This window comes from Aspergillus stella-maris (genome assembly GCF_047715825.1).
Source record: "Aspergillus stella-maris strain CBS 113639 unplaced genomic scaffold BDV14scaffold_4, whole genome shotgun sequence".
In the NCBI taxonomy this organism is placed as follows: Eukaryota; Fungi; Ascomycota; class Eurotiomycetes; order Eurotiales; family Aspergillaceae; genus Aspergillus; species Aspergillus stella-maris.
This window is the reverse complement of record NW_027396798.1, coordinates 765,298-776,166: the sequence shown is the minus strand read 5'-3', so window position 1 is coordinate 776,166 and position 10,869 is coordinate 765,298. Positions and strand designations below refer to the sequence as shown.

At 51.3% G+C, this 10,869-nt stretch overlaps 2 protein-coding genes across 2 annotated transcripts; one reads left to right on the top strand and one right to left on the bottom strand.

The window, feature by feature from the left end:
• The first annotated feature begins 1,589 nt into the window (after positions 1 to 1,589).
• Positions 1,590 to 4,878, top strand: BDV14DRAFT_165221 (M28 family metallopeptidase). The gene is made up of 2 exons (XM_073767316.1): positions 1,590 to 4,424; positions 4,484 to 4,878. Exons 1-2 carry the CDS (start codon positions 1,962 to 1,964, stop codon positions 4,673 to 4,675), a joined length of 2,655 nt encoding a protein of 884 aa, XP_073632733.1. The 5' UTR covers positions 1,590 to 1,961; the 3' UTR covers positions 4,676 to 4,878.
• Positions 4,879 to 5,880: 1,002 nt separating this feature from the next.
• Positions 5,881 to 9,364, bottom strand: BDV14DRAFT_196017 (DUF1765 domain-containing protein; the record flags this gene model as incomplete). The annotated part of the gene is made up of 3 exons (XM_073772350.1): positions 5,881 to 6,802; positions 6,856 to 8,427; positions 8,484 to 9,364. The coding sequence occupies 3 exons, from the start codon at positions 9,362 to 9,364 to the stop codon at positions 5,881 to 5,883; spliced, it is 3,375 nt and encodes a 1,124-aa protein (XP_073632732.1).
• Between the last annotated feature and the right edge of the window lie 1,505 nt (positions 9,365 to 10,869).

Here is a 10,869-nt window from a genome sequence, read left to right as displayed (position 1 = left end):
CCAACTCACCCAGGCGTCGTCGCAAGTTATATACCCTGCATCAACGAAATTGAAGATGGCCCGTGGTTACATCGCACCTGCATACATCCTCACACCCCTCAGCCGGTGATCAGCACATCCCTCCACCAGGGCGTTCGTACAAAAAGCCCACTACCAAACCAGCGCGCCTCTCCAGCCCCGTGGGTAAGGGGAACTATTTCCAAGCTCAGAAAAGCGCAAGCATCACGCAAGACATATCCAGGAGAGGGTTGCATTTTTGCATCGACGCCCAACCAACAGAGATCCTTAGTGCTGACTCGTGGGCGGGGAGGGGGGAGCGCACTGGTCGGTCCCTGGGAGCTTGTTTGCTCTCATTGGGCTTTCGAGTCTATTGTGACTATGCATAAGATCGATAAGCATGATTTGGGGGCCGCCACCGGCTTTAGGATTGCGGTGCAGGTGGTTGTTCAGCTGGTGTTGGTGCGTTGATGCGGTTCTTGGCTGTCCCGTGATGGACTGGGATTCGGACCCCTGCCCTGAGTTTGAGCATCTTGGTGTCATCTGGGCGGATCATGCAAGGCCATGCATTCTTTAACGTCGCATGAGTGTCATGTTCTGAGTCTGGTCATGATATGAAGTAGACCGTTTTGGTTCATGGGTATCATGGTATAACGATGAGTTGACCGCATTGCGTAGTTGCGTGTGGAGTACATGAAATATATATTTCCCAGTATCCCGTGATACCACCGCAGCAAAGGCCAGAGGCCTTCACCATAACATCCGCTCCCGAAATATATGTACTGGAACAAGAGACCCATTGATATAAGGTTCTGACGACGGTATATCTCTCATCTTTGTTATTGCGTTCCTGATCAAGCCGCATATCGTCCCCTTTTCAAGTGGACTAACAGATGGCACAGGCGCCTTAGAGTGTTACCCGGGACATATTGCATGATAATATAGGCCTTCCCGATGTCGCTTTTAGAGGAGCTGCATAGACTTTTAAGAGCAGGATTTTGCTGTTTGCTACGAGAACTGCATATCTCTGGCCTCCATTAAGGTCATGACATGGCCAAACTCTAGTGCAAAGTGCTTGCTTACCCGGACGTGAGCCTGTTGTGGCCTCGAATTTGACTACTGTTGGAAGCAAGATGACCTCTTGTGCTTCTGCCGGCATTATGCAAGCATTCAAAAGCTCTGGATATAGATTATGCGAGAAGCCAGTATGATGGAAAGGAGGAGCAGTAGCTCGAGTATACGTGCATAACTTATGCATATGACTAAGCTTGCGTGATTTGTGCTGAAACGCAGTCACGAACTGGCAAGGGCCTTATCAACAGGGATAGATTGTGCCTGGTGATCCTTGAATATCCTATGGATTGAATGCTACGTACGTCGACTGTAGAGGTTATTGCTGGACTGACTGGGTGGTGACTGGTGAGTCTGTGCAGAAGCACGATAAAGATGTTTGTACTTTGTAGACCCTGGGCTGCAGATTGTATCACCGTACTCGAAGCCTCATAGTTGCTCCTTATTAAGCTCGGAAGCCGTTGAACTTGTCTGCCTGGTAAATCCAGTGGGGTCAGGACTGTCTTCGCAAGAGCCTGCGCCACACGGAAGCTCAGAGAGTCTTTAGTAAGAGAGGCAGTTGGAGTGTTTGGGATGCCAATACTGCCAATGCCAGCGCCAATCCTGTGGCTAAGACGTCCTTCCTCTCTCCGTCTCCAGCGATCCCCGTCTCCATAATTCGACTCTCCTCAACCTCCCCGTCCAGAACCATCCGCGCTCTCTTTACTTATTCTCGTTAACTTAACTTGTATTATTTTCCCCTTCATTCTTTTCAGTGGTTCTACTTCGATCGTTCCGTGCTAGGGACCATGTCTATGCTAGTCGTTCCTTTCCTCAGATCATGATCCCGCTGCGTCGATTACCTGTCGTTCTGTCTACCTCACACGGCTCCCCATAGCCTCCAAAAATCCGCTATGCCTCGAGACGAGAAACACCCTTACATTAATCTCCCGATTCCTTCCTACGAAGAGGCGACCGCCGACCGACCGAGCTCATCCCGAACCCATCTCGCCGACGAAGGGAGCGACGATCCGGAAGGCCAGGCCCTCCTTCACGACGCTGACCTTGAAATCGATACCCATGACACACCTCAGGCCCGACCACATGGATACCACCCACCTACAGTCGAGTCCGCTCGAAATAGCGTGGATGACTTGTCATCCTCGCCGGCTGCCTCGGAAAGGGGTTCGCTGGAGGAGTTGCGCGGGGAGCTGAATCAGATGGACGTCGAGGATGGCAACCAACAGACCTCAAGGAGCTCCCGGCTAAGATCTCGATTCGCGAAACCATTTAGTAACCTCACACGAACTCTATCCTCGATACACCTCCCCTTCCGCCGATTCTTGCCAAACTTCAAATTCACCATCAACCTCAACTCCGCCCGGACGAGCTTCAACTCGCATGGATGCATTATCATGCTTCGCTTGTTTGGGCTACTACTCGTTGTCGCCATTATATACGTCTTTGCTATTTCGGACGTATTCAATTTCAACTCTCGATTTATGGTCGGCCAGACCTACAGCGCATCGTCGGTGGAGAACTTCGTTCAAGGTCACATCAACGAGACGAACATTGCGGAAAATCTGCGTAGGGTGACGGAGTATCCTCATATGGCCGGTACCGAGGGAAGCTATGTACTTGCGGAATGGATACAACGGGAATTCGAGGATGCAGGCTTGGAGGCGATTGACATGGAGAAATACGAGGTATACCTGAATTATCCCAAGCAGGACGGGCGGCGGATCGCTATTGTCGATCCGCCCGATCTCAAATGGGAGGCTATCCTTGAAGAGAATGACGGCGAGACTCCGGTATTCCATGGGCACTCGAAATCAGGAAATGTTACGGGTCATTTGGTTTACGCCAATTATGGATCGCGGGAGGATTTCCAACATCTAGTCCACAATGGCATCAAGGTGAGCGGCTCTATCGCCCTTGTTCGATACTACGGAACCGAGGGCGATCGCGCTCTAAAGGTCAAGGCCGCAGAACTTGCTGGAGCTGCGGGCTGTATCATCTACTCCGACCCATCTGATGACGGGTTTAAGAAGGGCGCAGCTTATCCGGAGGGTCGATTCATGCCAGCCGACGGTGTTCAAAGAGGCGCAGTGAGTCAAATGTCGTACGTCGTTGGAGATGTTCTTTCTCCAGGCTTTGCGTCAAGTCCCAAGATGCCGACCAGATTGAGCTTGTCGCAGACGACAGGAATGCCTGGCATTCCTAGTCTTCCCCTCGCCTGGCGCGATGCCCAAAGACTTTTACAGGTGCTAAAGGGTCATGGATCAAAGGTACCGAAGCAGTGGGTTGGCGGAGTTCCCAAAGTCGAGCAATGGTGGACTGGTGACGAGAAATCACCTGTCGTGAACCTTATGAACCTTCAAGATGAAGTAGAGCGACAGCCTATATACAACGTCGTTGGAAAGATCTTTGGAATGGAAGAACCCGAGAAGAAAATTATTATCGGCAACCATCGCGACTCGTGGTGTCTGGGAAGTGCAGACCCAGGCAGTGGAACTGCTGTTTTCTTGGAACTCGTTCGCGTTTTTGGTGAACTCTTGACGTTCGGCTGGAGACCATTGCGCACGATCGAATTCGCTAGTTGGGATGCTGAAGAATACAACCTGATAGGCTCCACTGAGCATGTGGAGGATCACATGGACAACCTGCAGGGCAGTGCATACGCATACATTAACGTTGACGTTGGTGTTAGTGGCACAGACTTTGAAGCTTCAGGGTGTCCACTCTATGAGCGCGTCGTCATGCAGGTCCTAGGGCGGATCTCGGACCCTGTCACCAACGAAACCTTAAAAGACATCTGGGAACACAAGAACAAGAGGTTTGCACCTCTAGGAGCCGGAAGTGACTATGTGGCATTCCAGGATCTAGCAGGCATCTCGAGTGTTGACTTTGGGTTTACGGGAGAGCCATATCCCTACCACAGCTGCCACGAGAACTTCGATTGGATGACCAAGTTTGGAGATCCTGGCTTCCAGTATCACAAGATACTAGGCCAGTTCTGGGGCTTGCTAATTCTTCAGTTCGCGGATAACCCTATCCTACCTTACGACGTGGAGATCTACGCAGAGCATCTTGCCGCCTATGTCATTGACCTGGAGAATTACGCCAGGTCCAAGAATGTGCCCATTGAGAACGAGGGCTCAGGAGACGCTGTCGTCAATCTAACCCCTCTATACAACGCTACTTCCAAACTACGAGAAGATGCGGAGGCCTTCCAGAGGTGGTCGAGGCTATGGCACGACGCCGTCTGGGGCGCGGGCGGCTTCGAAAATAATATCATTGCCCTTCAACGCATGCAGCATAATGCCCGCATGGCCAGTCTCGACGTCCACCTCCTCGACGACAGGTACGGCGGCGGAGTAAGTTCATCCAAACGCCTCCAAAATCAAACGAACACCAACTAATCAAACAACTCTAGATCCCCAACCGCACGCAATTCAAACATGTCGTCTTCGGCCCGCAGCTCTGGTCCGGCTACGACGCAGCCATCTTCCCCGCTATCCAGGATAGCCTAGAAACGAGGAACTGGACCCTGACGCAGGAATGGGTGGATCGCATCGCGGGCATCATCACCGACGCAGGCGACAAGCTATTATCGTCTGACGGCTGACCTTGTCCCAATTTCTTCTTCTCGTACCCGTATATAGTATCTACTTTTCTCAGCGACTTGCATATATATATTCCCTTTTTCTAGTTTTCTTCTCGAAGATTAGATCTCGTATTCCTTGTCTTTTGTTCTTTTTTAGCTTCGCGGTTGGCTCATAGCTCGTCCGCTTATTCCGCACTTCGACCTCGACAACCCGCCTTTACCCTTTCTCGCTCCGTTCTCATACCTCTATATCACTGCAACACAGCCCACCTGCCCTGCAACACCCAAGCGCCAATACCTACCAATGCCCACACCAACTCCTAAATCCGCAAACATCGCCGCTTAGCGCCGAGCCCATCCTTCCTATTCCAAGTAGCACTTGGCCCATCGCGCCTTCCCTGTGACATGATGTAAGGTGCGAACCAAGTAAGGCAGGTGCGGGAAGCCATCGCTCCTTCCGCGCAGAAACTTCGTAGATCAGAGCATCTTGGGAAGGAAGGAGCGTTCGATGGTTCGGGGGTTCGGTGGTTCAGTGGTTGGGAAGTGCGAATCATCTATTGCATCTATCGAGGCAGATTGGGTAGAGTATCATAGGCATAAATGCATGATTGAGTATCTGGCGAGTTAAATCATATGTAGTAAAACGACTCCGAACGGTCATCGATGGGACAACTATGAGTACTACAAGACACACAATCAAGACCAAAAGACCCTGCCATCCAGGCGAGGGTGTGGATGCATTGTAGATAAAAAGCTAAGAAAAAGACAGAAGAGAATAGAACACGATATAATGAACCTTTATCCACCCAAAGCGCCGTAAATGATGTGATGTGATGCGGTATGACATGGTATGTATAGGAGGTGTATATACAGGAAGGAGTGTAAAATGCGGCAAGGTCGGCTCTGGAGCAGGGTGCCGATGATGAGGTGTTGAATGTGAAGAGTAAAGGAAAAAATATGATGATTGAACAGTCGATGTAATGCTTTGTGCCGCCCAGTCCGTGATGTAAGATGTGAATGTGGCTTGATGTTTCCCAGTATTAACCTTGAAATGCCAATGATTAGAGAAGAGGGAGGGAGAAAAAAGAGGAAAGGAAAGGTTGAGAGGGCAATGTAGAGAGGGCTATTATAGTGGCCAATGGGCCAGTGTTTGATACAAGACGCAGGCTTTTCTCGCACCGCACCGAAAGAGATCTCAGAGAATAGGTGGTGACGATCGAGAAGCGTTACTTGCGGAAACCCTCAACGCCCAGCGTTGGAGTCTCAACCATGCGGTCGCAGGGAACGCCTTCGTCGCGCCTCCGCGAGAAGAAGCTATCGCATTCTGCCACAATCTGCGTCCATTCGGCGAGAGCACGGCCGGCATACTTGCTGCTTGCAATCTTATCATCCGCTGCAGCGGTCAGATCCTTATCATCCGAAGACTTTCTGTTTGTTGCATCAGTATAGGTCGAGCTATCATTCGAGCCTGAAGCAGATGTATCCCGGTTGTCGCTATCTCCTTCTGTTTCAGAGTCGCTTGTGTCGTTTGAAGTTGTGTCATCATCCCCTTTCAGCGTCGATCTCCGAAGCTGCAGGTGTAGCTGCGACGCCACAGGGAGAGCAGGTGTATAGAGTCGCTTATTCTTGCTAGGCCATTGTGGTCTATCCATCCATTCTAGCGAGAATTTGAATGTATATGGCTGGTGCGGTGTCTTTGGTCGACACTCTTCGCTAGCTGCATTGGTACTCGCTTCCGCGCCTTTCTCCCCCGTGATGGGAGGGTCAGAGACGGTCGTATCCGATTCATCCGAGCTGGTAGTTGAAGACAGTTCCTCATTTGATCGAGAAGCACCGAATACAGCCTTTAGGATATTCCATCGCTTCTTCGGAGGGTTCTGGGGATCAGCAGCAGTATCTGACTTAGAGGAACTGCTGCTCGAGGACTGGTTGGGTGCCGATTGGGGAAGGACACGGTCAAAGGTCATGAAGAGATTCGAGGGTGACATTGGATTATCACACCGGATGATGATTATCCGACGTCCTGGTGCCGGAGTGCAGGGCGCGGAAGACAAAGCTGCTGCAAGTCCGCTTTCCGCCTTGTTCTGAACGGCTAGGTAGAAGTACCAAAGACGTTGCAGTCGGTTGGACAGAGTCTCGTATATAATACTGGAGGTTTTATCATTAGTATATCGTCAAAGCAAGCACTGAGATTCACTCACGAGTCAAGTGGTGATGGGTCACCGTTGAATCTGCCCAGCCGCCAACATAGTAGACGGTGGAAATAAGCGCGGACCATAGGACTCCAGTGGCTGAAGTAATGGTAGAACAAAGGCTCATCAAGTAAGAAGCCAAGACAAAGATCCGCCTTCCTCTCCTCGGAGCTGGTCCAGGTTCCCCAAATACAGAAGAGGAACGAGAAGACCCGGACTTCGGTGAGGGAGTTTTGACTTTGCATCATTTGACGGCATGCCTCGAGCCAGAACTTCCAGTCAAACAGATCCATCTCTATCGATTTCGAATATCGCGCGATTATAGGAATGGCCTCCTCGACGAAATCGCACAAAAGGAAGCATGCATTATGATCAAATAATGATGTTCGCTGCGCTGTTGTTTTCATAATCATGCAAAAGGACTCAGCGTAGAAAAGTCGTGCGCTGTTCGGCTCAACTGACGATTCGGAGAGAAAGTCGCGGAGCAGCATGATCAAGCGGTTTTCGGCCATAGAGCGTTGACTGTTGGCGGTACCCAAGGGGAGGGCCGAAGCAGATCCATCGGCCCCTTCGATAAAGTCATCAAAAGTGATTGCTGCAGTACTATGAGAGCTTTCTGGCACCTGAGCCTGGGATTGTTTGTAGAGAGTATCCTCCAATACGACGAGAATTTGGGAGTAAATAGGAAGCAGTCCAGGAGACAGAATGCGCGCACTCTTCTCGAAATAAGACGGTATGGCATCCACGTACAAGAGGTGGATGTACTTGACGAACACATAGAAGAGATCTGTGTCTCTGCCGCACCATCGAGATACCCAGGGGCTCTGCCACTGAATTTGAGTTGTGTTTACGGGAACTTCTGGCTTCTGGCGGAGATACCGCACCAAGGCCGTATGCGCATGGAACGATAGGGGCCGAAGAGCTGGCGGAAAGTTCAGCGCAAGCTCTTGGGTTGTTGCACGAACTCCGAGGCTTTTCCCAGCATGGGACTCAGCGTATACCCTTCGGATAATGTTTGGCGGTATGTTCCAAAGTCTGACCAGAATGTCTGCCACGCCCGGGCAGAAGAAAAATGCATAAGCACATGCTTTACCGCAGAATGCCACCAAGCTAGCAGACGCGTGTCTCATAGACATCCTCTCTACCACAAATGCCATTTGAGACAGAAGGTTCTGCGTGAATATGTTCCTAATGTTGTGATGAATAGACTCTACAAGAAAGTCTGATCCTGAGGATGCTTCCGAGCTCTCTGATATAGATGTCGCTGAGCCTTTGAGTGGCTTGGGTAGCAGTGTCTCGGGAGGAGGCATTGGGAATGGTATCTTCCATTCGGGCCGAGACATAATGCCCACCACTGCCTCCAGGTATACCGGCCTGTCTGTGCCAGAAATGGCTTGATTGTTTTTCCCGTTGAGCATGTCTAGCAGGCCGATCCACCACTTATTGAGTATGTTCACCCGTCGATCCAGATCTTCGGGCCTCAGAGATTTAATCTCCTGAGCAGGGTGAGGTCGATTTAGGAATGGAACGAGTGAGGCGCGAATAACATTGGCCTTGAAGGCACTAGACTTGGATTGGAATCTGGGCGGAAGGGTTAGCAACCGAGCATCGGATCTCACGCCAATTCAATCACATACTTCTGAAAGTCGGCTTCGAGACCTCGGAAAGTGTTCCAAAGCTCATCTTTCTTCTTCGTGGATTCCAGAACTCCAGCGGTATTGCTGGGATTGCTAGTCGGTTTTGCTGATGGTGGGAGCACTGGAGTGGAAACATTGAAAGATGATGTTAGCCTCTCCAAAGACCCCTTGGCCAGTAGGGATCTAGGCGACGGACTGCTTTGGGTACTCGGACTTTCTGGGCCCCCTCGACTCTGAGTTACAACAGCAACCATCGGGCGTCGAGGTCGTTTGCTTAGTATGGTTCGCTTGCGAGTCGGCATGGCTGGGTCAGGACCTGTCGCTAGGTCGAGACTCCCAGAGCTTCGAGATGATGGGGTTTGCGAGGACGAGTCTTCCCCTTGGAGGGATCGAATTCGAGAGGTCTTTGAGGGAGGAGAGGTGGATCGGTTCGGGGAGTTTGACATCCAGGGCTTGCGCGCGAAGCTCACAAGCCTACCAGACATTGAACGGGCCTTGGACGGACGAGCTACCGGCGACGGAGCCCTAGTTTGCGGAATCTTGGGCGGCGGCGGCGGCTCCGCAGGTTCTGAGGGGGGCGCATCGGTCAAATCTTCTGTTGAGACGGTGAAACGGGAGACTGCAACATTCGATTTGTCCTTCGACCGACGGACGGAAGTCCGCCTTAGGATATCCTTTCCAGCCGCAACATCTTCTTTCGACGGTGATTCGGACTGTTTCTGGAATGTCAAGTCCGAGAAAGTCCTTCGAAGACCCGGGGAGCCCGGTTCCGACAAGGGCAGGTCGGGGAGGTTATTGTAGCTTGCGGCACGGGATAAGAGGTTGTTCTGGTCTTCTTGCGGAGTTTGAGCGTTCGCGACTTCGGCGGCAAGAGGAGACATGATCAGGAATAGCCAATGCTGTCTGTAGATTCACAGAAAGCGCTGCGGAAGAGGTTTAGCTTACCACCCCGGTTGGGGGTGGATAGTAGCTGTTGTTGACTTCGACGAGACCAGCTCCTCCATGTAAGAACAATCGACAGCAAAGAATATTATGGCATGTGTTAGCGGATTTCGTCGAGCACCATTGAATTGCCGGGCGACGACGAGTTGAGGAGAATCGAGGAGCTCGGAAGGTGGTCACTGGGGAAGGGCTGGCAGTGCAGGCGCGGCGCAGAACTCGGCCAACCACCAAGCACGGTCAACGGCGAGTAACGAGGGGTTGAAGCTGAATACTGGGGGAGTGAAACACGGAGCTTCACAATACCGCGGGCTGCTTGCAGCTAGGGACAGAGAGGGTTAGCTGGGCTAATGCTGGAGCGAAGGCAGGAGGCGCCGGTTGATCGACAGCGGAGGAGCGATCGAGGAATTAATTGGCAGCAGGGGAGTGAGATTGGACGAAGGATTCTTCCTTTCCTCCTTTGCGCCCATACCCCTTTCCCTTGAGAGTCAGGAAGCTAAACGAGTGTGGAATGAAGTCGCCGGAGAACAAGAAGAGGTTCAAGGAGTTTGAAGCGGAGAGACAAAGAAAGGGAAACTGGAGAAAGCTCCAGGGGTTTGTAATTACCAGACTTTACTTACCAAACGCGGATGCTGCTTGTGCCTTTTGCGACGGCTGACTCGGGCGCAACAGTGAAAGGACACGTCAAGAGATCAGAACAACATTCCAGGGGCCAGCCAATATTAATAGACAAAAGTCAGAGAGCCGCATGTTGCCCGGCTGAGTTGGTTCGTGTTGTTGTCAGATCTGGGGAGGATCTAAATGGGGGGCTGTGAAGGTCACCGCCACTAACTGTTGCCAGACAATCGCCATTTAGATTAACTGTTCTGCAATCCTACTGAATAGTTCATCGGCAATAATGCCTTTTTTTTTTACTATCGCCGCATTATTGGGGAAGGGCCTTGGTAGCTCCCTGTCCTTTGTAGTAGCTTTAGCCTTATACTAACAGCCAATGGTACGGTACTGTAAGAAACCAGGCAATACCAGACTAATCGGAGTTCGGAAGTCCTCCAACTCTATGGCGACAAGTACCAGTGCTGGGACTCGACGAGAATGAAGTCAACCTGCAGATTCGAGTCAACTCAATCGAAATCCCAGCTGCAAGGATCGTAACAAGAATACGCTGTACGGTCTTGCTTGCATGGCGTGTAACTGGTTATGCTGCAGCTGTCCACGTACGTTCCCGAGGGACCAACCTTCTGCTAACGACCACACCGTTTGCGCTGACCAACGCAGTACCACCTTTCTGTCACGACTCAAGGCTATCGGGCAGCATTGCCTGTCATCCTGCTTTGTTTACGGCTGGGCAAGGTACTATATATGGACTTCAGCTCAAGGAAGGCAAACGATGTGCATTTCACTGCCTTTACCTCTCGACATCCTGTCGCTGAATAAGTCCAATTCTCAG

What these genes read in the sequence shown, in the direction of transcription:
- BDV14DRAFT_165221 (XM_073767316.1), top strand. Translation starts at nt 1,962, where the DNA reads ATGCCTCGAGACGAGAAACACCCTTACATTAATCTCCCGATTCCTTCC. An exon ending in ACGACAGGTACGGCGGCGGA is followed by an intron (nt 4,425 to 4,483) that starts GTAAGTTCATCC and finishes AAACAACTCTAG; the next exon opens with ATCCCCAACCGCACGCAATT.